The sequence below is a fragment of the Carassius gibelio genome, chromosome B22, assembly GCF_023724105.1.
Source record: "Carassius gibelio isolate Cgi1373 ecotype wild population from Czech Republic chromosome B22, carGib1.2-hapl.c, whole genome shotgun sequence".
Lineage (NCBI taxonomy): Eukaryota > Metazoa > Chordata > Actinopteri > Cypriniformes > Cyprinidae > Carassius > Carassius gibelio.
This window is the reverse complement of record NC_068417.1, coordinates 767,602-795,249: the sequence shown is the minus strand read 5'-3', so window position 1 is coordinate 795,249 and position 27,648 is coordinate 767,602. Positions and strand designations below refer to the sequence as shown.

The following is a 27,648-nucleotide window of genomic DNA, read 5'->3' as shown; positions in this document are numbered from 1 at the left end:
TAACCTGAGACATTCCCTTTCAAGGGAACTTCGAACTGCGTCCTCTAGGGGTTGCTATGGGGAACAGTATACCCACACCCCCATGCTGAGGGGAATGCAGGCCAGAATCAAGGCGAGCACTAAGTACCAACTCTACCATTTCATTGGGAGTTGCCCCTGGCATGTTTAGATGGCTGTCCATGACATTATCCCTTACGGCCAAAGGCCTAAGCTACATACCCAACTTACCTGTAGGGCCTCGGCCCGGGGTAGAGCTGAAGGCTTGGAATCACGAAAGATTCCTTTAAAGGGATACGGCTAAGAACCTAGAATGTTATACCAAGTCTTGCCTGTCACACAGGGGCTACCGCTAGTTTTCGCATAAGCTTGCTAAAAGAGCTGTCTCGACAGTTCTCTAGTAGCAACACCTTGTTTAGATAGGTATCAGAGGATACATGGGTGGAGTGGCGCCCAAGATGGACGGGGCTTTTACCGACTCAAGAAAGGGCACGAAGCAACCGTGCGAAACCCTCACCGTATAGGATTTTAGAAAGAACGCAGAATATTAGCGTGCGAACTTCCCACAGTGTGGATTTCAGAAAGTGTGCAAAGACTTCACGTGCACCTTCACCTTAGCATGGATTTTAAAATACTGTTCTAAGGAGTCAAGAGAGTCAAGAGGCATTTATTTGTCATTTGCATAGTTAACACTGGGGAAAACTGGGCATTGAAATGCTTGTGACGAGGCTCAAACATACAGTGACAATAACAAGACATAAGACAAGACGTACATGGAGAGCACTGAGGTTCTTGAGTGACTATAGTACCCATAGACAGAAAAACATGTACAGAGCATTATATGCCCATAAGTGGAAGTAACAGGTACAATAAAGGTTATCAGTGTTTAGAGTTATAGTGTACATAAGAAGTCCTGAGGTAATATTATGATTACTAGGGTAGAACGGTGTCTAAAATTTCTTTGTAGAGTGACGTAGAGCTTCATGGAGGAAAATTAAAGTGGCAGTGCAGATGCAATAAATAAACTTAAGAACAGCACACATTCAGCTGTATTCCTGAGTAAAGCAATGTCCAAAAGTCATTGTAGAGTGTCACAGAGTAACATGAAGGAATATAAAAAAAAGTGGCAGTGCAAGTTCAATGAAAGTAAACATAAGAGAAGCATGTATTCCGTTTTTAGATGGAGGACAGCTTATTGTTAAGTAGTCTGATGGCTTGAAGATAGAAGCTGTTCTTAAGTCTGGTTGTCCGTGATCGGATGGATCGGAAATGTCTGCCAGATGGCAGTGTGTCAAACAGGTGATGAGCAGGGTGAGTGCGGTCCTTAATGATGCTGCGAGCCTTTCTCAAGCAGCGAGTCTGATAGATTTCCTGTAAGGCTGGGAGTTCATGTCCAATGATGAGCTCTGCTGTTCTCACCACTCACTGAAGAGCTTTGCGGTACAAGGAAGAGCAGTTGCCGTACCATACAGTGATGCAGCTGGTCCGAATGCTCTCTATAGTTCAGCGGTAGAAGTTTGACATGATGTTAGAGGAAATGCCAAATCTCTTCAGTCTCCGCAGGAAGTAGAGACGCTGAAGGGCTGTTCTCACTATGGTCTCTGAGTGTAGGCTCCAGGAAAGATCCTCAAAGATGTGAATGCCAAAGAACTTGTAGCTCTTAACTGTCTCTACTATCTCTCCATTGATATGAAGGGGAAAATGACCCTCTCTCTGTGACTTCCTGTAGTCCACAATCATCTCCTTAGTCTTGCTGATGTTTAGAGAGAGATTGTTATCAGCACACCATGTAGTGAGTGCATTAACCTCATCTCTGTAGGGTGTCTCATCGCCATTAGTGATGAGTCCTAGGATAGTAGTATCGTCAGCAAATTTGATGATGGTGTTGGAGCTATGCTTAGCAGAGCAGTCATAAGTGAACAGGGAGTACAAGAGAGGACTGAGTACACATCTCTCTGGAGCACCAGTGCTGAGTATAAGTGAGGAGGATGTGTGATTGCCAATTCTGACCACCTGGGGTCTTCCGGTGAGGAAGTCCAGGTCCCAGTTACATAAGTGACGGTTGAGACCCAGATTTTTCAGTTTGGCTATAAGTTTGGTAGGGATGATGGTGTTAAATGCAGAGCTATAATCAACAAACAGCATCCGCACATAGGTGTCTCTTCCTTCCAAGTGTTCTAGTGCAGAGTGTATGGCCATTGCAATGGCGTCATCTGTGGATCTGTTAGAACGGTAAGCAAATTGTAATGGGTCCAAGGTGTCAGGCAGAGAGGAGCAGATGTGGGATTTGACTAGCCGTTCGAAGCACTTCATGATGACTGATGTCAGTGCTACAGGGCAGTAGTCGTTCAGACAGGAGACGGTTGTTTTCTTGGGAACAGGGATGATGGTGGTTTGCTTGAAGCATGTGGGGATGGAGAGGTTGAAGATTTTGGTGAACCAACCAAGGAGAGGTTGAAGATGTTGGTGAAGACATCTGCTAACTGGACAGCACAGGCCCTCACGACACATCCATGTATGACATCTGGACCTGGAGCTTTGCGGCCGTTGACTCTCTTGAAGGCCTTACTCACTTTGTGTGTGGTTAGAACCAAAGGGCACGTGTCAGTGTCAGCAGGTATTTTCACAGCAGGAAATGTATTGTCTGCCTCAAAACGAGCATAGAATGTATTGAGCTCATCTGGTAAAGAGGCAGACAAAGACACACCACTGCTTTTCCTTCCTTTGTAGTCTGTGATGTAGCGTAGACTGCTCCAAATGCGTTGGGGGTCAGAGGAGGGGCTCTCATGGCGCTCTGATAGAGCAGCTCATAGATGGAAGCCAGAGGGGACAGTGCGATGTCTCTCGAGTCGCAAACAGATCCACTCGAGTCTGGCCAACCTCTCCAACTCTGCTTCATCACCTCGGTGCAAAGCCGCCATTCCCCAAGCCTCAGCCCCTGCCTCAACAGGATGTCTGCTCTCACGGTGCATCTCAAAACAGTATGTTTGAGAGTCATCAACTCGATCTATGGAAATAATACTGGAGCACTCTGGTGAAAAAACAGAATTCAGTCTAATTCAGTCTCATTCAGTCTACTCCGAGCTCAGAGTAGCGCACTCATAGGCGACCCTTCTTGGAAAAAGAGGAGCGCTGCTAAACTACCACGAGAATCACCCAAATAGCCCCTCATGTTGAGGAAAGCGATGCTTGAGGTATATGCCCCTCAAGGACATTGCGCGCGTGCTCTTCGCCCAAACAAGAAACGTAAAGACTGTGTGTGTCATCAGGTGTCAAATAACACAGACACGGATGTACACACTGTTTAAACGCCTCGCTAGTGGATGCCATGATAAAAAAAGAAAGATCGCTCTTACCGTGGTTGTTTCTCAGATGCACGCTTCAAACAAAACAGTCAATGAAGAAGATAAATGACGTGTCCTCCTGGAGCTTATTTATAGTCGCGCTGGTAGTGATGTCAGAGGCTGTCAAAGTTTTTCAAAGTATGCCTCAGACACGGGTCACGACGAGGTGTTCCCCATAGCGGCCCCTAGAGGAGGCAGTTCAAAGTTCCCTTGAAAGGGAACATCAGTTTGGGTCTTAAACTACAGAGCATGTTTTGAAATTTTATTTTTTATTACAATAGAGTTTGATTCTATATTAAAGCTTTATACATTTGTATTTTAAACAAAATAACCCCAAAATTCAACATTCTAAAGTTACAAAATTAGAAACTCAATTTTTTGAATTCCAAAGTCAAAGCTTCAGTGTTCCACAGGAAATTAAGATTATAACAAAAGTATTTTGTTATAAAAAAATATTAAAAAGTAAAATATTTGCACTAAAATGGTAATTTTAAACTGTGCAGATAATATGAATTTTACAGAGCGCAACTGATTAGAAATATAGAAAAACACACGATGTGTCTCTGAATTGCGCAAATTGTAAAGTGGCATGTAAATCTGACTTCTTACATAAATACTTACCAAGCAGATAGCAGACCTCTTTTTATTCTTTTACAGAATCCAATTTTGTCTGTAAAAAATAACTTTAGGCTGTAAAACTGATGCATTTCCTCTGTTACAGGTTCAACAGAGAGAGAAGATGATCTGAGGATTGTGCTGCTGGGAAAAACTAGAGTCGGGAAGAGTGCAACTGGAAACACCATCTTAGGAAGAGAAGCATTTACAGCAGAAGCATCTCAAGAATCTGTTACTAAAGAGTGTCAGAGAGAAACATCTGAAATAAAGGGCAGACACATTACTGTGATCGACACTCCAGGACTGTTTGATACTGAACTCAGTAATGAAGAAATACAGAGAGAAATCAGCAACAGCATCTCCATGATCCTCCCTGGACCACATGTTTTCATCATCGTGCTCAGTTTAGGACAACGATTCACTAAAGAAGAAGCAACAGCTGTGGAGATCATCCAGGAGACGTTTGGAGAGAAATCTATAATGTTCACCATGGTGCTCTTCACCAGAGGAGATGATCTGAAGAACAAAACCATTGATCAATGTCTGGGAAAACCTGGATCTGCTCTGAATCAGCTGATTGAAGCGTGTGGAAACAGATTCCATGTGTTCAATAATAAAGAGACTGAAGACCGAACACAAGTGACTGATCTACTGCAGAAGATAGACAACATGGTGAAAGAGAACGGAGGGAGTTACTACTCATGTAAGATGTTCAGAGAGATGGAGAGACAAATACAAGAACAACAGAAGAAGATACTGATGGAGAGAGTCAGAGAACGAGAAGAAGAGATGAAGAAACTAGAAGAAGAGAAAGAGAGAATGAAGATGAAGATGGAGGAAGAACGACAGAATCATGACACAGAGAGAAAGAGAAGAGAAGAAGAGTTTAATGAGAGGGAAGAGAGATATAAAAGAGAAATGAAGGAACAGGAGGAACAGATAAGAGACGAGATGAAAAGTGTAAAAGAGGAGTGTAAGAATGAAAGAAAGGAAATAAGGAAAGAAATAGAGACTGTAAAGAAAGAAAAAGAAAATCTTCAGATCAGATATGACACAGAAACAGACAGAATGATGAACAGAATAGAGATTGACAGACAACATGAGAAAGAGAGAAAGAGAAGAGAGGAAGACATTAGAGAAAGTGAAGAACGATATAAAACACAAATAAAGGAGAAAGAGAGAGAGATGAAAGAGGAGATGAAGAGAGAACAAGAGGAATGGGAGAAACAGAAAGAAGAAGAGAGACAAAGAGCAAAAGAAGTTGAGAAAAGAATAGAGAGAGAGAGACAGATTTGTGATGAAGAGATTCAGAGACTGAAGAGTGAAATGGAGAGAATAATCAGAGAGAAAGATAGAATAGAAAGAGAGAGACGAGAACAAGTAGAGGATTCAGAGAAGAGAATGAAAGAAGAAAGAAAGATGAGAGAAGATGAACAGAAGACTCTTGAAGAACAGCATGAAGAAGAACTGAAGAGAAGACGAGTAGATGTGAGAGAGGAATATGAAAGAGAGGAAGAGGAGAAGAAGAAGATCTGCCCTGAAACTGATCCTTCACTGCAGGTGAGAAATGTCAAGAGAACATATTAATGAACTAAACAATATTGAGCTCAAAAGAAGACTTTTTGATTATACACAGATTTGTCAAAGTTTTCTCTAGGGCTGCCCCCAAATAGTCGACTAAGGTTTAGTCGATATGAAGAGGGCTTGGTCGAATACATTTTCATAAGTTGGTTAGTCGAAAAAAAAAAAATCACGTGAAAAAATTACGCAATCAGGGGCTGCGCAGACATCAAAGCAACGAGAGATCAACGAGATCTCGTGCCTCGCGGTACACAAAGCGCACTTGATGAGGAGGAGCATGCAAGAGAAGGATGAACTAAAAATGTACTTGGCAGATAAAACAAAGGTTGATTCGGGACCATTGGCATGGTGGCAAAAAATTTAACATCGATAATCAAAGCTCGCTAAAGCAGCTAAACGCCTCCACTGTATCCCTTCCACGTCCACTCCATCAGAGCGCATCTTTTCAAAGGCCGGCTTCATTGTGAACAAGTCGAGAAGCTCCCTTCCCTTCTTCCCAACAATGTAGACAAGCTGGTGTTCCTCTCACATAATATGAAAAAAATAAAATCGAATTGAAAGCTTAGGTAATAATGCTTAATTTCCTTTTTGTAGTGTTTCTGTTTGCTATCTGTTAGGCTATGTATAAAAAACGGGTATTTTTATAACGGTTGGGCTATACAAATAAATAAGTACATATTATTTTTATTTATTCGTTTTCATAAAGTGCAGAAGTTGTTTTTTATTCTGTAAGAAAAATTAGTCTGATGTTTGCAATTTGGTGTTTTAGGTCAAGACTCGTCGTCTTAATGGCAGTTTGCGGCTTTGTTCTGATATTGATATGTGCATTTATTAAATTGTTCGTTTTTGTTAATTTTCCTTTTGAACAATATAAAAATTATATTAATTTTCCACTGTCATTTTATACCAAACAGCGTTTTTGCTACAGTATTTATTTTTTAATTTATTTTTATTTTTTTGCCTTGTTTTGTACTAGGCCTAAGTTACTAATACGTTTATTTAATTTATTTTAAAGAACGAATTTTAGTTTATTTTATTCAAACTGTTTTTTCTTTTGTTTGTTTTTTTTTTTGACATGTTAACTGTTACAGTTTGTATTTTTTATAATAAATTATTAAAATGCACAGGCAGTGTGATTGCTGTTTTTATGTTAATTAGCCTATAACGTTCCAGCCACTGATTTATGTGTCCATGAGCGCTGTATACTTTAAACGCTTTACTATTCTGTTTTAAGTGCTTCATTTTCATTTTGAACGCGCTAATATCATGCTTAGCATATTCTGTCATATGGAAGTGTTAAACTTCAACTTGGACTATACCTTTCCTTGTATATACGCGTTTTTTATATGAATATCATAAATTAACGATTATTCGACTAATTGCTAAAATGGAGGTGTGTTAGTCGACTAGGAATATCTTTAGTCGGGGGCAGCCCTAGTTTTCTCACTATTATATTTATGATTATATGTATATATAATTATTGTATTAATAAATTCAGATAATTATTATATTATATTCATAATTAAATTATTTTAATATGTAAGAAAGTTCAGATTTCATGACAAGTCTGTTTAAATCTAATAATGATTATAAATAAGGGGTAATGGACATCCAGTCAGTTGTTATCTCAGAATAAACCCTGACAGGGTAATCAGGATCCTGAAGTGAAGTGGAGTTTATTCTCAACCAGCTGGATGTACTGTACATTATCCCGCTTGTTACACAGCTACTTGCCACATAAGTAAATAATTAAGCATGAAATAAAGACCATTTCAAAGACGTAAACAATAACAAAGGTGTTGGAATACATGTGTGGTCCTGAAGCATTTCCGGTACCGCCATTTTTTTAATCTCAGACCTGTCAAACCAATCATGTACTTTTTAAGTCTAGTGAAAACGCAACTGTTGCGGAATTTAAAAACATAAACGGTGATTGGCATTACCTTTTAAATATGACTGAGGCGCCAACTTACAAAGAACATTAAAAGTAGTCTTTCTCAAAGCGGCTCTGATTGATGCTGCCTGCGTGTACACGAGAGATGGCTGTAAATGCATATCTCACTTAGGTGTCTTACATTACAGATGATGGCTTTCCTAAAGACAAAAGTAGGATAACAAATTATTTAATTTAATGCACATTAGTTAATTAGAGATTAGACAAGCATAATGAGTGATGAAAAATGTTTATTGTTAGCTTTTGTAAACTACTGCGGTTAACCGTTTCACTATTCAACATTCAAGTTTACAGTATACACTTCTATAACGTGTATTTCACTGCATTTATCTGCTGATAAGACCTCTAGGCGCATATGTAAACATTAAAGAAAGAACAATTTTGCATCAAAAATTTAAGAGTAAACGTAAATAAATTAAAAATCAATTGGAAAACAACAACCTTCCTTACCTGAATCGAAATGTATGTGCGCTTGTTGAGCTGAGCGGCAGACTACACCCTTTCTGCCTGGGTGGTTTTGGCACTGGGTGTGGCACCCAGCTGCAGATAGTTAATTAGTCACCAGGTGGGAAGGATCTAGTGATTTTAAGGGAATCAGAGTCACTCACAGGATAGAAAGCAGGTTGGCAAGATGTGTAAAAAACCGCTGTGAAGACTGGAACAGAGAATCCTGAACAGCAACTAGCCAGGCCTGATAAAACAGGAAATCCTCTCACCCAATCCTGCTGAAAAGAAGATGGCTGACTCAAAGACACTGGAGCAGCTAAAGAGCAATAGGACATCCGCAAAGCGACAATTCTCACGGCTGGCTAACAACGTAGTCCGAATGCATGCCATCACACCTGAAGAGGAGCTCAGGGACAGTTTCAAAAAGCTCATAATTGAGGCCATTGAGGCTCATAATTGACCTTCATGGAAGCCAATGATGATGTAGGGGCCCAGTACCTTGTAGAAGCCGAGCTGGATACAGATTCCGAAGGAGTTCCCAGGTTGAATGAGCAGCAAAAGGCCAACATTGGGAAAACTGCAAGTGAGTGCGAGATGAGATTGAATGAGCTTAAAGAGCTTATCCAAAAGACACTCTGGGCCAACTTTGGAGAAGAGGAACTGACAATGGCAATGAAGGCTGTGGAGGAGGAAGTAGAGAGTGTGGTGTCCTTTGGACCTGGTGGAAATAGAGAGGTTTTTGACTTCATGTTTGATTACATGGAAAAACTGGTTAAGAGAGCCAAAGAGCTGCACGTACAGTGGAAGTGTTGGGCTCCTCCTGCTGAACGAAAAGGTTTCCAGCTGCGGGTCAGAGGTCTTGAGCAGATCATCCCCAAGTTAATGTCAAGAAAAGCTGAGTTCATTCAAGTAAAAGCTAAAGAAGACGCTGAAAGAGTTGCGAGATTCTATCAGCTATCCAACAGCAGCCGTTAGACTGAAGCCTACTTCCCTCCCCGAGTTTACTGGCATCAGGCGAGACTTTCATCTCTGGAAAAGGGACTGGGAGGCCCTCCAGAGGCAAGGAGAACCCACTGGGTCAAAAGAAGTCAAAGTTTCAGCTTCTTGACAGCTTGGATGAGAAAGTAATGAGAGATCTTCGATTGATGACCTATAACACAGCAGATTACATTTTTCGTGTCCTGGAGAATCGGTTTGCAAGCCAAACTGCGATTGCTATTGAAATCGTAGAGGAGCTCCAGAGACTTCCAGGTGCAAAATGTCTCCAGCCCAAGAAAATTGTTGAGCTCATCCAAGCCGTGGAGAAGGCCCTTGAAGACCTGAGTGACCTGGGTGACACTGGTGCTTTGAGGAATCCTCTGGTGACAAAGTCAATTGAAAGTAAGCTTCCAAATGCACTGAAGAAAGAGTGGCTTCTTTATGCAGCTGAGAGAAGCAGTACTGACCCAGAGAAGTGCTTCGAATATCTTCTGGCCTCTCTCAAGAGTCAAGAGAGCATCTACGAACAGCTGGATCAATTGAGGGATGAAGAGCCACTGAGGAAAGAAAACCGATCTGAGCAAAGGCAGGCTAGGACCAGAGCATCAATCCAGTCAAGTAGCAACCTCTCAGGATGTGTAGTCTGTGAGGACATAAAGCATAAGAAGAAACTGTACTTCTGCAAAAGGTTCCGTGTGCTCAAACTCACAGAGAAGAAGGATGCGGTGCGGAAGCTGGGAGCCTGCTGGAAATGTCTGGAGGTCCATGACGAGGGTAATCACTGCAAAACTTTGTTTCTGTGCAGAAGTCCTGATTGTAGAGAGCAGAGAGTTGCAGTCCATCACTATTACCTGTGTCCCAGTGTTGAGGTATCCAGAGACCGTACGGCTCAGAGGAGGAGAAAAACCACAGTGGGAGGTGAGAGCTGAATTACACCGAGGCCCAGGAGGAATTCTTCAGAAAACTCTCACCTGAATTAGCCAAACAATGTCGGGATGCGTTCTGTAACACGGCAGCGAGCACCTCCCATATTGCAAAGAGTCATTCAAGTCTTCTGGTAGAGAGCGGCCTAGCGGAGTGGCTTGTCATCATGATGCTGTTGGAGGTAACCGCAAATGCTGGGCAGAAAATTGGGACTCTTATCAACCTAGCTTCCGATACTAATTTTATCACCCATGAGGCAGCAGGTCGGCTCAATCTCAGAAGTGAAGACATCACGCTTATAGTCCATGGTGTAGGAGGCATGAAAGCCTTTGTCAAGACAAAGCGGTACCTCCTGAAAATTCGGGTCAACACCTTAAGAGGCACTCTCAGATCCCACCAGCTGGTTTACTATGGCCTAGACAGCATTGCAGACATTCAAAGACATGTGTCAGCCAATGTTCTTCCCAGACATTTCACTCAGTGACCTGGCAAGGCCAAGGGAGATCCACCTCCTTGTGAGTCACAAGGAAGGACAGCTGGCTCCGCAGAAAATCCGCACTGTGGGGGACCTTGTGTTGTGGGACGGACCAATGGGAAAGATAGTTGCTGGCACCCATCCTGAGTTGTTCGAGGCGGTAACTGTTTCAGCCCATACATCGAGAACGCATTTCGCAAGGTCTATGAGAACTGCTGCGGTAAAGTATGAAGAACACACCTGCGTGGTCCCCATTAATCGTCAACAAAGCCAGCAACTTCAGGGATTCAATTGTGGGACTACTACATCTAGCTTCCTCGAGTGGTGGAAATGGGATAGCATCTGTGCTGGCTGCACCCCGAAATGTGGGGGTTGTCGCTGTGGAAACTGTCAGCCAGGCGGCAAAGAGATGACCCTCGCTGAAGAAAGGGAGCTGGAGGTGGTAAAGAATGGGCTAACATATGTAGTTGCTGATGAGCACAGTGAGACTCCTCACTGGCATGCCAGGTACCCCTGGGTAGAAGATCCAGCCACATTACCAAGCAACAGGAGTGCAGTTGAGGCAACTTTCCTCAGGATGGAGAGGCAGCTGACCAGGGAGCCGGAGTGGAAGGCTGCCTATGCTGCTCAAGTTCACGAGATGGCCGAGCGTGGGGCGGCAATGAAGTTGCCTAAAGACGTCCTTCAGACATGGACTGGCCCAGTGTGGTACATTAGCCACCTCATCGCACCCAACCCACACTCCGTCACAACTCCGGTGAGACTGGTCTGGAACAGTAGTCAGAAGTGTAGAGGTGTGAGCCTAAATGACCTCCTGTTAAAGGGCCCCGGCGTCTTGAATTCTATACGTGCTGTGCTTCTCAGGTTCCGGAGGGGAGAGTTTGCAGCTTTGGGAGACATAAGGAAAATGTACAATTCAGTGTGGCTTGAAGATCGGGAGGTGCATTTGCATAGGTTTCTGTGGCGTTACTCTGAAGAGGAAGAGCTTGGCATATATGCAGTCACAAGAGTAAACATTGGTGACAAGCCAGCAGGTTGTATTGCTCAACTCGCCATGAGAAAGACGGCGAATCTCCCCCAGTTTAGCCATCTTGAGGAAGAGCGTCGGGTGCTAGAGGAGGACAGCTATGTCGACGATATCTTGACCTCTCATAACAACTTGGACCAGCTCAAAGTTATCACAGAAATGTGGAACAGATCCTGGGAGCAGGATGGTTCAAGTTGAAGCCGTGGGTCTTTTCTGGTGAAAATAGGAGGGATTCTTTCGGGAAACAGGAGCAGAAGGCTACTCCAAAGACTGTAATCCTGCCAAATCAGCTCAAGGAGGAGGACAACAAAGCTCTTGGTCTCTGCTACACCCTGGAGGATGACAAGCTTCATGTTATGGTTGGTATTAACTTTTCGAAGAGGAAGAGAAAGATGAGAGTTGGCTAAGACCTTCAAAAGGAAGAGGTGAGAGCTCAGAAGCCAGACCCACTGACACGACGAGAGTTTCTTAGCCAAGTTTCTGGGCTGTATGATCCGGTTGGTCTGATGACACCTGTAAAGCAGAAAGGAGCCATTTTGGTTCGGAGAGCATTTCAAGAAGCCAAACACAAATGCAGCACTGTCAGGGACACTTGGGACCTTGCGCTATCAGAAAATCTCAGAGAAGATGCCATCAGCCTTTTTGAATACGCTGAGCTGACCAAAGTCAAGTTCCCTAGAGCCTTGACACCAGTGAGTGTGACAGCTAAGCCTGATGCAATTACCTTTTCTCATGGGAGCGATCATGCCTATGGTGCCGTCCTGTATCTGTGGTGGGACTGTGATCAAGGTCCAACAGTGAGGCTGGTGGAGTCTAAAGCTAACTGGCTCCCTTAGACCACAATGGGGAGGCAGTCAAGGCAGAGCTATGTGGAGCAGTATTCACTGCCCGGTTAAAGAGGTACTTTGAGCAACATGGCCGAATTCAAGTTAAGCAATGGTATCACTTTGTTGATAGTCAAACCGTACTTTGTTCAATTCAACGTGAGAGCTATGGCTTTCAGACCTTTTTTGGCAACAGGATTGGAGAAATCCAAACCAGCACACGACTTCAGGATTGGTGGTGGATTCCTGGATATCTGAACATCGCTGACAATATTACTCGTGGGGCTGGCCCAAAAGAGTTGGCTGAAAACTCACCATGGCAGCGAGGACCAAAGTTCCTGAGTCTACCGGTTGAGGAGTAGCCGATTAAGTCTGCAAAGGATGTATCTGTAACTGCCAGAGAGAGTGTTGGAAGGATGCAGAAGAAATCATTTGCTGCGGCTCTCACAAGAGCTAAGGTGAAGGAGCCACCAAACCTGGAGCATCGAAGGCCACCTGCTGGGGCTGCTGTCCGAAACCTGGTGGATGAAGGACGGTTCAGCAACCTGACTCATCTGGTTAAGACAATTGCCTGGGTCTGGAGGGCAGCAAAATGCTTTGCAGCTAAAAGTAAGATCCTGGGAGCTCCAAAGTGGGAGGCAGTCTCATCAGCCAGGGTCATCACCACGATAGAGCGCCAAGATGCTTTAAGGGATCTTTTTCTTGCCACACAAGAGGGGGTGATCTTTCCAGCAACCACAATAGACCGGCTGGTAGTCTTCAAAGAGGAGGAAACTGGGTTACTGGTTTGTGGTGGGCGAGTCCAAGCCTTTAATGAAGACCGAGCTGGTGTCCCTCTCTTACCTTTCAGCGCCTGGGTCTCAACATTGCTTGTTCAGGAAGCTCACAGCAAGGGTCAAGAGGGTGTGGCTGCCACTCTATAGAAGGTGAAAAAGAGAGCATGGGTCAACAAGGGACGAATAATTGCTCGAAAAGTCATTGAAAATTGTGTGGTCTGCAAGAAAGCCAGAGTGAGAAGATGTCAGCAAGTGATGGGTGATCTGCCTCAAGAGAGAACCAGGCCAGCATCTCCATTTGAGTTCACAGCCGTTGACCTGTTTGGACCCTATCAGGTCAAAGATGATGTTAGGAAAAGAGTAAAAATGAAAGTCTGGGGAGTTGTATTTTGCTGTATGGTCAGCAGAGCAATCCATATGGAGCTCGCCAACACAATGTCAACTGAAAGCTTCCTGATGGCTTATCAGAGGTTCACAGCAATTAGAGGCCACCCTAAGACGATATGGTCCGATCCGGGGACTAATTTTGTTGGTGCCAAGTCTGTTCTGAAGGAGTTGTATCAGTTCCTGGACAGCCTGGATAGGTCTGCTGTGGAGGATACTTCAGCTCAAAATGGAACTGACTGGCATTGGAAAATCCTGTCAGCTGATTCACCTCATCGGAATGGCTTTGCGGAAGCGGCTGTTCGGATTGTGAAGAAGGCGTTCCAGAGTCTGGGAAGAGAGTCAGGGCTCTGTTTCAGCGAGCTTCAGATGACGCTTCAGCTTGCCGCTAATCTGGCAAATGAGTGGCCCATTGATGCCAGGGTGCAGAGCCTTGAAGATACAGTGCAGTACGTCACGCCCAATACACTCCTGCTGGGAAGAGCATCAACAAGTGGTGACTGGAAAACATTTGACTACAAGCTATCCCTATAAGAGACTTCAGGAAATGCAGCATCAGGTCAACAAATTCTGGAGATTCTGGAGCCAACTTGCTGGTCCTAATCTCTTTGTGAGGAGCAAGTGGCACACTGCACAGAGAAATGTCGCAATTGGAGATATTGTCTGGCTCTGTGATCAGAATGCAGTGAGGGGCCAATTTAAGCTTGGAAGAGTCATCAGCGTCAATCTTGACTCCAGGAACATTGTACGGGATGTGAATATTAGAGTTGTGGCAAGTTCCTGTATTCCGGAGGTGAGGCCTGTAACATCAGCATCCAAATATCCTGCATTCAAGCATCATGTCTCCAGCATTCAGAGGGACCTTCAGTCCACAATTTTTCACCAGGATGTCCGACGGTTGGTGGTCCTCCTGCCAGTGGAGGAGCAGGCAGGGAGCCCAGGAGGAAATCTCTGACTACTAGTTTACTGTGTGCGATCTTTCCAGCGGTTTCTGTGGGAAGATCGAGTGGGAGGTGTTGAGCTGAGCGGCAGACTACACCCTTTCTGCCTGGGTGGTTTTGGCGCTGGGTGTGGCACCCAGCTGAAGATAGTTAATTAGTCACCAGGTGGGAAGGATCTAGTGATTTTAAGGGAATCAGAGTTACTCACAGGATAGAAAGCAGGTTGGCAAGATGTGTGGAGAAACTGGGCCTGAAAAGTGATACTGCAGGACTAAAGCTTGTTTGAACAAGGAAGGAGTCAGTGAGCATTCGTTTGTGCAGTGTGGTGAATTTGAACATTTAAGTAAATCATGTTATTTATACTTAAGGAAAAATGTATGTATAAATGTTATGAAATCCTGTTTGGATTGTAAGCTAAAGTGTTATACATTTAACATCATGAAGGTATAGTTAAAAGCATTGATGTTTTTGTCAACTTGATTTTTGATGAATATTTTAAATTGCTGAATAAATAATTTTCACAAAATATAGATGACAATTTTTTTATTTGTCATTCATTCTTGTCTTTCTTTGTAGGATCTTGAGAGCAAAATAATGAAATTTCTGAAGAAAGAACTGGAAAAGTTTAAGAAAATATTACAAAAAGAGAACTTGCAATACTTTGTGAAGGACTTTATTGAGAACAGATGCAGTATGAAAGAAGCAGCTCTTGATCTCACGCTCTACTTCCTGAGAGAGATGAAGCAAGATGAAGCTGCTGATACTCTAGAAGGTAAGAGACTCGTGATCATATGTAAACACTGTCATTTATAAATGTAGGAGAGAAAATAAGATTAAACAATATCAATATTTTTGTTTCTGTTTAGATGAGCTGGTCTTCATTCATCAGCTAAAGTGTAGCCTAAAGAAGAAGTATCAATGTGTGTTTGAAGGAATTGCAAAGGAAGGAGACTCTACACTTCTGAAGAACATCTACACAGATCTCTATATCACTCAGGGTTGTAGTGAACAGGTCAATACTGAACATGAGGTGAGACAGATTGAAGTTGCTTCCAGGCGTCATGAATCACAGGAGATACAGGTTGAGTGCAAACATTTGTTTGAAGCACCTGAACAAGACAAGCAGATCAGAACTGTACTGACAAAAGGAGTTGCTGGCATCGGAAAATCAGTCTCTGTGCAGAAGTTTGTTCTGGATTGGGCTGAAGGAAAAGAAAATCAAGATATCAGCTTCATATTTCCTCTTCCATTTAGAGAGATGAACTTAAAGAATCAAGAAAAACTAAGTTTGATGGACCTTATAACTCAGTTTTTCACAGAGACAAAAGGACTGAACCTTACGAGAAGAAATCAATTCAAAGTCTTGTTCATTCTTGATGGTTTGGATGAATGTCGACTTCCTGTAAACTTTAAGGATAATGAGACGTGGTCTGATGTTTCATCACCAGCCTCTCTGGATGTTCTCCTGACGAACCTCATCAAGGGAAATCTGCTTCCTTCTGCTCTCATCTGGATCACCAGCAGACCAGCAGCTGCCAGTAAGATTCCTCCTGACTGTATCGACCGGCTGACAGAGATACGAGGATTCAATGATGCACAAAAGGAGGAGTACTTCAGAAAAAGATTCACAGATGAGAATCAGGCCAAAGAAATCATTGATCATGTTAAACAATCAAAGAGTCTCTTTATCATGTGCCACATCCCAGTCTTCTGCTGGATTTCAGCCACTGTTCTCCAGAACATTTTAAAGGAGAAAAGAAATAATGTTGTGAAAAACAATCAGACTGATGATGTCTCCAAAACACTGCAGGAGTCAAATACTGAAGACACTCCTAAGACTCTGACACCAATTTACACACACTTCCTCAGATTTCAGATCCAGCAGAGCAGACGAAAGTATGATGGAGAACATACACCAGATGTTTCCTGGGATAAAGATGACATCTTTTCACTGGGGAAACTGGCGTTTGATCAGCTGGAAAGAAACAATGTGATCTTCTATGACACAGATCTGGAAGTCTGTGGTATTGACGTCTATAAGGCATCAGTGTACTCAGGCATGTGTACCCAGATCTTTAAGGAGGAAACAGGGATCACTCTTGGTACCATGTACTGCTTCGTTCACTTGAGCATTCAAGAGTTTATTGCAGCCCTTTATGCACATCTGTTTCTAGACATCAACAGGAAATGTGTGTTTGATCAAGACTCTACAGAACAGGAAAACAAAAGTAAAACCATGATTGATTTGCTCAAGACTGCAGTGGACAAGTCACTAGAGAGTGATAATGGACACCTGGATCTTTTTCTTCGCTTTCTCCTTGGTTTGTCACTTCAGTCCAATCAGAGACTCTTACAGGGTCTGTTGAAACATAAATATAGAAATGAGCAGATCAAAGAGGAAATAGTTCAGTACATCAAGCAGAAATTAGAGTCTAATCTGTCTCCAGAGAGATCCATCAATCTGTTCTACTGTCTGAATGAACTGAATGACCAAACTCTGGTGAAAGACATTCAGACCCACCTTAGCAAAGGAAGTCTCTCATCTGCTGATCTTTCACCTGCCCAGTGGTCTGCTTTGGTCTTTGTGTTGTTGACATCAGAGGAGGAGCTGGAGGAGTTTGAGCTTCAGAAATTCAGGAAATCAGACGAGTGTCTCATTAGATTATCAGCAGTCATCAAAACCTGCAAAAGAGCTCTGTAAGTTATTGTTCTTTGTTAATGTTTTGTAAAATTGCATTAAAGAGCCAGTAAGATGAAAATTCTAAGCTTCCTATCACTGTTTATAAGTCCTGTACATTAGGTTTAAATCCATCCAAGGTTAAAAAACATTGTCATTTTGTCAAAATATCATTTTAAAATTACCTCAATTCTCAGAGATCCCCAAATGGTTCGCGCAAAGCTGTTCAAAAGAGTCAGTTTCCTTAAACCCCACCTTTCGGTAGCATACTGTGTTCTGATTGGTCAACTAACATAGGTTTGATTGGTTGTTCCGCACACACCTTCACGGTAAACTATGCGTTACCATCTGTTTGGGGGGAATTATGTCTTATTCCTCTCACCGCGAAGCAAACAGTAAAATAAAAAACTTGAACAGTCTCGCTGCTTTTTCTTCTGTGTGTGTGTATTCAAGCCGCGCGCTTCAGTTTGAATCTGAATAGCGCGTTCAGCGGGGGGCATGGTCTCATTAGATATAACGAAGGGAGACGTGAAAAACAGTTGTTTTTCATATGGATTACTTTATCACAGAATATCTGTTAGCAGCACTTGTTTAGTTTTAAAGAAGACATGTCAAGGGCAGGTCAGAGTTTTGTTTCTCCCAAGACGGAAGGCGGAGATTATTATGCAAAGTGTTCCTAGTGAGGTACATAGAGATGGGCAAAAGATTTGAAATCTATAACGACTCGTTTCAGCGTTTCAGAGTCGACTCGTTACTTTAGAAGCCAATAACTTTATAAATCGTTTACTTTTTGGTTTAATTACTTTGCACATTGTTTACACTGATGGACAGCTACATCATACACTGTAATACAGGTAATTTTTGATTTCCCATCTGTGTGGCTCTTTAATCTACATTGATACATAGCAGGTTTGGATAACCCTGATCTATAGTGATTATTTATCATATACCAATTATAAGTATATATCTTTGTTAGGGTTAAATAATAACACACATTGTTTAACTTTATTATTATATTTTTTATATAAAGAGCAATGATATTTTATTAGATTTACATGGGATTTATGTAGAAATTTCTGTTTTCAGTAATCTGTTTAGTTACAGAAGAAGGATGTCATACTATTATAAACCACATTGTTTCATAGTTATTTCCACTCAAATATGCAGTTCAACTTTCAGAAACTTCTGCTGTAAAGACGATATTGAAACAAATCAAGATGATAGAGCAGCACTTATACAGTATTGTTCAAAATAATAGCAGTACAATGTGACTAACCAGAATAATCAAGGTTTTTAGTATATTTTTTATTGCTACGTGGCAAACAAGTTACCAGTAGGTTCAGTAGATTGTCAGAAAACAAACAAGACCCAGCATTCATGATATGCACGCTCTTAAGGCTGTGCAATTGGGCAATTAGTTGAATTAGTTGAAAGGGGTGTGTTCAAAAAAATAGCAGTGTGGCATTCAATCACTGAGGTCATCAATTTTGTGAAGAAACAGGTGTGAATCAGGTGGCCCCTATTTAAGGATGAAGCCAACACTTGTTGAACATGCATTTGAAAGCTGAGGAAAATGGGTCGTTCAAGACATTGTTCAGAAGAACAGCGTACTTTGATTAAAAAGTTGATTAGAGAGGGGAAAACCTATAAAGAGGTGCAAAAATGATAGGCTGTTCAGCTAAAATGATCTCCAATGCCTTAAAATGGAGAGCAAAACCAGAGAGATGTGGAAGAAAACGGAAGACAACCATCAAAATGGATAGAAGAATAACCAGAATGGCAAAGGCTCAGCCAATGATCACCTCCAGGATGATCAAAGACAGTCTGGAGTTACCTGTAAGTACTGTGACAGTTAGAAGACGTCTGTGTGAAGCTAATCTATTTTCAAGAATCCCCCGCAAAGTCCCTCTGTTAAAAAAAAGGCATGTGCAGAAGAGGTTACAATTTGCCAAAGAACACATCAACTGGCCTAAAGAGAAATGGAGGAACATTTTGTGGACTGATGAGAGTAAAATTGTTCTTTTTGGGTCCAAGGGCCACAGGCAGTTTGTGAGACGACCCCCAAACTCTGAATTCAAGCCACAGTACACAGTGAAGACAGTGAAGCATGGAGGTGCAAGCATCATGATATGGGCATGTTTCTCCTACTATGGTGTTGGGCCTATTTATCGCATACCAGGGATCATGGATCAGTTTGCATATGTTAAAATACTTGAAGAGGTCATGTTGCCCTATGCTGAAGAGGACATGCCCTTGAAATGGTTGTTTCAACAAGACAATGACCCAAAACACACTAGTAAACGGGCAAAGTCTTGGTTCCAAACCAACAAAATTAATGTTATGGAGTGGCCAGCCCAATCTCCAGACCTTAATCCAATTGAGAACTTGTGGGGTGATATCAAAAATGCTGTTTCTGAAGCAAAACCAAGAAATGTGAATGAATTGTGGAATGTTGTTAAAGAATCATGGAGTGGAATAACAGCTGAGAGGTGCCACAAGTTGGTTGACTCCATGCCACACAGATGTCAAGCAGTTTTAAAAAACTGTGGTCATACAACTAAATATTAGTTTAGTGATTCACAGGATTGCTAAATCCCAGAAAAAAAAAATGTTTGTACAAAATAGTTTTGAGTTTGTACAGTCAAAGGTAGACACTGCTATTTTTTTGAACACACCCCTTTCAACTAATTGCCCAATTGCACAGCCTTAAGAGCGTGCATATCATGAATGCTGGGTCTTGTTTGTTTTCTGACGATCTACTGAACCTACTGGTAACTTGTTTGCCACGTAGCAATAAAAAATATACTAAAAACCTTGATTATTCTGGTTAGTCACATTGTACTGCTATTATTTTGAACAATACTGTATATATATATCTATATATAATACATATATCATTGCCATTAATGATTTAAGCTTATTATTCATATACATATTTTATTAAACTGAATACAAGCATGCTAGTGTCAATCTCTGGTTCATGTTTTGTCTTTATTGCCCTTATTTGGTCCTTCCTGTTCCTGTCCTTTTTGAGTGTATGTGTCTCCAGCGGTGTGTATTAATTTATTCCCAGGTGTTTCCCATTGGTGTCCATGTATTATATAGTGTGTTCTGTGTGTAGTTCTTTGTCAGCCATCAAAAGTCATTCTTCAGTCAAGGCCGCCGGCCGTGGCTCTCTCTGGCCTGCCGGTTGCTTCAAAGACAAGCCGACCAGCCACCCAGAAGCCAAGTCTGCCTGTCGTTCCCGAGTAAAGCTGGCCGTCTGTTCATGTGGCAGTCCTGCCGGTTCCTGCAGTACCAAGCCCACCAGTCGTTCAGCACTCTAGTTCACCAACCTTCCCCCCCGATCCAGAAGAGGAAACTAGGGAGAAGGAGAAGGGTGTCATCTCCAGCCCCAAAGCTCTCTCCTGTGCGATCCCCAGCCTTTGTTAATAAAACCATTTTGATTTATTCACTTCTCATCTCCTCCCTCCTTCGATCCCGTGCTCCTCATGTGTGAAATGTGACAGCTAGTTTGTTTTATCTACAACATTTGAATGAATACAATTCTATTAAATATGCAGTATATATGTTTTTTTCTGTTCATGTAAAAATTGTTGGTATAAATTTAATTTTTGTCTTTAACAAATGTATTATATGCATCTAACTCTGTGATTTTATTTATTTTTATTGTAGGTTAAATGACTGTGGCTTAACAGACAAAAGCTGTCCAGCTCTGGCTTCAGTTCTTGGATCAGATATCAATCTGAAAGAACTGAACATGAACAATAATAATCTGCAGGATTTAGGAGTGAAGCTACTCTGCGCTGGATTTAAGGATATGAATTGCAAATTAGAGAAACTGAGGTAAGTTTTGTGACCGATCCTAGTGTTTGGTTAGAATTCAGATCCATCTGTTAACATGGACCTCGTTAATTTGCTACAGATTTGAAGGCAGAACTGCTTCAGCTCAGTGAAATTATTTGGCTTTATTCCAGCATGAACTCTACGTTGCAGGTCCTAACCCAGCATTTCAATCTGATTTAAGAGTGGACTTATGTTAGGCCATTTCAAAACTTACATTTTCTTGTTTTTCAAACATGAGGTTGTTTGTATGTTCTAGGGTTGTGCCGATAGACGATAGAATCTCTCGATAGTCAAGACGATATTAGGCTCATTCTCCTATTAATGTATTCAATTATAGGCCTAATAATAATAATAACTATTATTATTTTTATTAGACAGCCTTTTATAATTTGGCTATCAAACTGCCCAGCTATTTCACTTCAGCACCGAATTTCACACACACAAACACACGTGAAGAAGTTGTAACGCTTTGACTCGGATAACTCATTAAATCCATGAACTGAAAGAGATCGAAGATAAAGACAAACATGTTAATAACCAATAACAGACAATTCATGGACACAGTTGGTCCTGGTCTTAGAAAAAGAGATAGAATAATACCCTGAGGACAGTTAGTTGTTTTTTGGTGACCAACAGCTTCATTACACGAGATGAAATCAATACGTTCAAACTCTGAGCAGGTAGAAGGACATAATGGAACATCATACAAAAAGATTATTGAGTTCGACAGCTGGGATCTTAATGTTGTGATCTCTCAAAAAAAAACTTTCCAAAATCATTACAGAGAAGTAGATGACTCTAGAAAAGAATGCAGAGATGGATATTAGACAGCGTTAATAGTAGAAAAAAGAACTTGAGGTTTGTGACAATTGTTTGTGATAAGTTCAGACAAATATTTGCTTTTTGTAGCCCTTACAGCTTTCTGAAACATGTTCTAGAAGTTCCCCAAAACTTCATAAGAAACCTGCAATCTGTCCTCCTTCCATTTGCATTCAGCCTGTCAACAAGTCCATCTCAGATTATGCATATTGTGTGCGCCAGGGCACAGGTACAGGCTTATGAATTTTATACTTCAAGGGGGCAATATAATTCATGATGTCAGCACAGGTATAATTAAAAAGATTAAGATGTTCATCAGCATCCAGATTAAGCAGAGTAGAGTCCAACTCCAGTTAGTTGCAGACTTAATGGCAGGCTACAAAAAAATCTTCACTAGAATGTAAAAAAGCGAGTCAAACGTGTCAGCGATGGATTTCTGAGGATTCTGCCTCGTAAGAGGACAGTACAAAGAACCAGCCTGTGATCAGAAAAGATGCACTACTTATGTAAATGTTTGAAACAAAAAAACCATGGGTGAAAATCAAATCAAGGGTATGACCATGGATATGGGTTGGACCAGAAACCCACTGAGTAAAAATCCTTAAAGACTTAAAAATCCTGCAGAATATGGTTTCGAAGCACAGAAAACATGTATGTTAAAATTGCCCAACAGCATTACTTTACTTATGCCAATATCCATGTGTGCAGCACTTTGGTCAACTTCTGTTGTTTTAAATGTGCTATATAAATAAACAAACATTGTGTTGTATTATAAAAGCTGTTTTTGAACTAACTAGAACAGTGATCCTCAAATCTGGCTCGCGAGATCCACTTTCCGGCAAAGTTTAGCTCTAACCCTAATCAAACACACATGAGTTTGCTAATCAGTGTCTTCAGGATCATTAGAAAATCATAGGCAGGTGTGTTTAATTGGAGTCGGAGCTAAACTCTGCAGGAAACTGGATCTCGCGAGCCAGATTTGAGGATCACTGAGCTAGAAGGTTTTGAGTTCTTCAACATACAGGATGTTTTTATAGTTTGTTGACACGTTATGTAAAAAATAATCAAGGGAAATTTAATTTCTCAGTTTATGACCTCTTTCAGTAACTGTAAACTGAAGGTTCTCAGGTGTCTCTAGGCCATTTTGGATTCAGTTGTACACTAAATTACAGAGTAAACTGACAAGGAACAAAACTAATTAACTTCATGGATTATTATTGTAAAGGTAATTTCTAGAAGAGCTCATTACTTGTTACATTTGACATATTACATAACCTTTAGTATTTGTTTAATGATTGAATAAAGTCATATGGCCCCTTTAATGTAATGTTTAACTTCGACCTTTCCTAATGCATTATTAAAATCAAAAGTAGTGCTTGTTAACCCTTGTGGATTGTTCAAATTTACTACCCTTTCGAGTTGTTCGTGGATGAAAACATCCACTCAATTAAACTGCTGTAAAAATGTATCAGATTCATATTTTTTTCAATTTTTTTTTTGCATAAATCTGTTAATCAACTTCAGTCCTGATCAAAACTACCAAATCTTTAAAAAAATCCAAGAATTTAACTCTTTAATTAACAAGTTCATAAAGGATGTCACTGATTTGGGGGAAAAAACACAAAAAATTACATATTTTCAATATAAAAGTAATTGTGGCTGGATTTTTTTTTTTTTACTTTTTATAACAGTCTTGGGCATGTCAAAGTTTTAGTAGCAACATTGGCTTTGATGCATTTTTAGTCTTTGTGCAGCATTAGATTAAAAATTTTTCTCCCCAATTAGTTGTTGGTGGCTGTTTTTGCCCCATTGACTTCCATTATAACAAAATTTTTTGATTGCAAAGCCATGACACCATATAATCATGCATTCTTGATTGTTTGTGGTTTTCCCTTTTGGGAAGAGGTAAAAATTTTTATTTTTAAAGTTGATCACTAGGTGGGACCATTAACCCTTTAGATAGGCCTGGAGTATAAAAGCATATTATATTGTCTGTGTATGTGTGTGTGTTTGAGAAATAGAGAGACAGAGTGTGTGAGAGAGACCTTTGCGCACTTACCTTGATGTATTTCAGAAAATCAAAATGTACACCTCAGCTCTCAGAACTACATGGAGTAATCAAAAGTGTATTTATGCACCTGCTGCCTTTTAATAGTTGTGAAAGTATTCGGTTGTTAAGTGATGACTTAAGAAGCGCTGTTTCCGGGTCCAGGCCTCAACTCGCTTCACTTGAGAATATGACCTCAGCAGCCGCTTATGAGCATTGTTTATTCATATTGATAATTTAAGCTAAACACTTTCAAACTTAGGATATACACAACAGTCTCCGTGCTCACAGTGTCCCAAACACAAATAATTTTTATATATTTTTTTTATATTTATATTTTTATTGTGTGGTTATCAGGGACTTCGGTATGGAGTTGAAGGTTAAGATTATAACTTTTTCGCTAGTATTCTATCACATTGTGAGTTTATATTAGCACCTTTTGTTGTTTTCTTGTGGCAACTGATTTGCGTCTGATTGAAGCGTTTGCACACGGAAATGCTGCTACTTGACGTCAGACTTAGCAAGGGAATAGACTAAACAAAAGCAAAGTACGTGGATTTAAACACTTGCATGGCATTGTGCTGGTCATTTAATGGTGAGTAGAGCATCAAGCAACTTGTACCAAAGTTTTAGAAATTATTATGTAGCGTGACCCCTCCAGAGAGCTGCAGCTTATTTGAAGTTGGTATTGCATTTTGGCTCATAATACATTATGTTCATAAATTTAATGCAAAGTAGATTTTTTCCAGGATTTTAAGGTTTTAAACTGGCTTTACCATCAAGAAAAGACGAGCATTTCACATATAGGCCATCTGTACTTTTCACCATCAAAAGGCAGCATGTGCATTTAACACTTCTTTTTTTATTGTTTACTCCATGTAGTTCAGAGAGCATGAGGTGCATATTTGGATTTTTTCCGATACTGTACATCAAGGTAAGTGCACAAAGGTCTCTCTCACAGCCTCTCTCTCTCTCTCTCTCTCTCTCTCTCTCTCTCACACACACACACACACTATCATTTGCTATTATACTCCATATAACTCCATATACAAGCCAGAAACTAAGCCTTTTTTTTGCACAGGCCTATCTAAAGGGTAAATGGTCCAACCTAGTGATCAACTATAAAAAATAACAAATGTTACCTCTTCCCAACAGGGAAAACCACCAACAATCAAGAATCTCACACACACACAAACACTATAATTTGCTGTTATACTCCATATAACTCCATATACAAGCAAGAAACTAAGCCTTTTTTGCACAGGCCTATCTAAAAGGTTAATGGTCCCACCTAGTGATCAACTGTAAAAATATTTCTTTTTTACCTCTTCCTAATAGGGAAAACCACAAACAATCAAGAATGCATGATTATATGGTGTCATGGCTTTGCAATCAAAAAATGTCATTATAATGGAAGTCAATGGGACAAAAACAGCCACCAACAACTAATTAGGGAGAAAAAAAATTAAATCTAATGCTGCACCAAAACTAACAATGCATCAAAGCCAATTTTGTTACTAATCTTTGACATGCCCAAGACTTTGATAAAAGGTTAAAAAATATCCAGTCCACAATCACTTTTTATATTGAAAATATCTAATTTTGTGTGTTTTTTTCCCAAATCAGTGACATCATTTATGAACTTGGTAATTAAAAAGTTAAAATCTTGGAATTTTTTTAAACATTTGGTAGTTTTGTTCAGGACTGAGGTTGATTAATAGAATTATGCAAAAAAAAATATAAAAAAATATACATCTGGTACATTTTTATAGCAGTTTAATTTAGTGGATTTTTTCATCCACGAACAACTCGAAAGGGTAGTGAATTTGCCCACAGTGTACCATTTGAGTTTTTGAAAAAATTCAAAGCATTTTCCCAAAATATGGGTCAAAATAAGATTTGTCACCAAAAATCATTCCATTAGCTCAAACACAGAGAAAGTTGTGGCCAAAATAAGACTCAACTTTACCCCATAGTGGACGTAAACGTCCTCAACAACCCACAAGGGTTAACATTAATGCACTGTGAATTAACATAACCTAACAGTGAACAGTAGGGGTGTAACGATTCACTCGTTTTCTCGATGCATCGATTACAAACCCTGACGATTCATATGCATCGATCTTGAAACATGATTTTTGAATCGTGAATCGCCAATCTCAGACAGAAATCCATTAAAAACGCTAACAATCAAATGAAAAGCGATTTCCATAGCGATTCAGTGCTTTCAAAATATATACACATCAAATTACTACACGCACAAATTAATGGAGACCTTGAACAGTGTTCGTGCCTCTCATCTATCCTTCACGTGCTCCACTATTTACCGCCTGAGACTGTCACAGGATAGCAGTCGCGCTCCGTTCGTCTCTGATACAGCTGATGACGTGCGATCTCTCCTCAAAACTCGTGGCCAGTAATAGTAAAATGAAGTAGTTTTTTCTGTAGTTTGTCAATGGCTCTCTGCATCTTTACAATGGCATTACCTGAGCAGTCGAAAGCTGCGTATTTATTTCATGGTCGGAGCAGAAATGTCAGTGTCTAAATCATACGCACAGTTCCATTGAATGATAAATGTGTTTAAACAATGCGGATGAGCCGAATGTATGAAGGAAACTGTTAAAATAACCACAGCATGAACAATGACCTTGAAATAAGAGCGCGAGGTTTATCTGAAAGTAGCGTTTGTAGCTTTAGCTTTAACAGACATCTGTCGCGTTTTCTCTCAGAATCGTGATTCGCTGATAGAGAGGAAAAGTCAAATAGCTACTATAACATTTTATTTTCTGAAAATTAGATAAAGAAGTTTTCACACTGAAAGAAAGTGATCTCGCTCTCATAGACGTGCCAGGCTTTATCTGCAGCTATACTGAATTTATTACAGTTCAGAAACTATAAAGTATATTTTCTACCTTATTCTGTGCAGAAAATTAAAATAATTGATAATTAAATGTAGCCTAGTATATAAATCAATTATAAAATTGCCATTAGGAATACATTATCGATAACAAATGATTGATTATTGTCCAGCAGTGTATTTGATTTCTTACAGCTAATTAAAAGTAATAAAAAAGAAGAGATTTACTTGTAAAAAAATAATAATAATTAAATAATAAAAATAATAATTATGATAATACATAGGCTACATACATAAAACAACTGTATTTGATATTTCTGTCACTTCTGAAATGATGGCTACGCCCCTGGTGTGACAAAATGTTAGCTTATACGTAATACTCTTAAAGCTCTTTTTTTATCTTTATCTTGGCTTACATACATTTTTACGTATGCCATGTCATGCCATACCAACATTAAACTAGCATATAACATCTTTTTTTTTTTACCTATAGTTCTCTAACCATAAATGCTACTGTAATTTGCCCCCTGATTTAGCATTTAAAGAATCCTGTGAATGTACTTAAAGAGTGCAGAATCGAAACATTATAATCGAATCAAATTTAATTATGAATCAAATCGAATTGATTCGTTCTAAATTTGCAGAAATCGTTCTTGAATCGAATCGAAAACATATGAATTGTGAATCGAATCGAATCGCTGACTACCCAAAGATTCACAGCCCTAGTGAACAGCTCTATTTTCATTAACTAACGTTGTCAAAGATTAATTAATACTGTAATAAATGTATTGTTCAATGTTCATCATTAATACGTTAACTAACATTTAATTTAACCGTATTGTAAAGAGTTACCATACTTTGTATTTGTAAATTCTCCCCTCGTGTTCATCATTTTAGGCTGCGTGGTTGTGGTCTAACAGAGGAAAGCTGTTCAGCTCTGGCTACAGTCCTGAGATCAAACTCCAGTCTGAAAGAGCTTGACCTGAGCAACAATAATCTGCAGGATTCAGGGGTGAAGAAACTCCAGAAAGGATTAGAAAATACAAAATGCACATTGGAGAAACTCAGGTGAATGTAATGAATCATCTTTGGTTTTTAACAATAACATTATCTTTGGCTTAAAATGCAAATGTTA

At 40.3% G+C, this 27,648-nt stretch overlaps 2 protein-coding genes and 1 long non-coding RNA gene across 3 annotated transcripts in view; 2 read left to right on the top strand and 1 right to left on the bottom strand.

Moving 5' to 3' along the window:
• The window catches only part of LOC127987626 (uncharacterized), a 459,131-nt gene extending 443,255 nt beyond the window's left edge, over positions 1-15,876 (bottom strand). Inside the window, exon 1 of the long non-coding RNA XR_008161278.1 lies at positions 15,742-15,876. This is a non-coding gene — a long non-coding RNA (uncharacterized LOC127987626). The remainder of the gene's footprint in view (positions 1-15,741) is intronic.
• Positions 1-27,648, top strand: part of LOC127987565 (NLR family CARD domain-containing protein 3) — a 260,615-nt gene that overhangs the window by 132,266 nt on the left and 100,701 nt on the right. Inside the window, exon 18 of the mRNA XM_052589932.1 lies at positions 27,411-27,581. Coding sequence (XP_052445892.1) covers positions 27,411-27,581 — 171 coding nt within the window. The remainder of the gene's footprint in view (positions 1-27,410; positions 27,582-27,648) is intronic.
• On the top strand, positions 14,848-20,586 carry LOC127987574 (protein NLRC3-like). The gene is made up of 3 exons (XM_052589942.1): positions 14,848-15,039; positions 15,134-16,964; positions 20,066-20,586. Exons 1-3 carry the CDS (start codon positions 14,862-14,864, stop codon positions 20,268-20,270), a joined length of 2,214 nt encoding a protein of 737 aa, XP_052445902.1. The 5' UTR covers positions 14,848-14,861; the 3' UTR covers positions 20,271-20,586.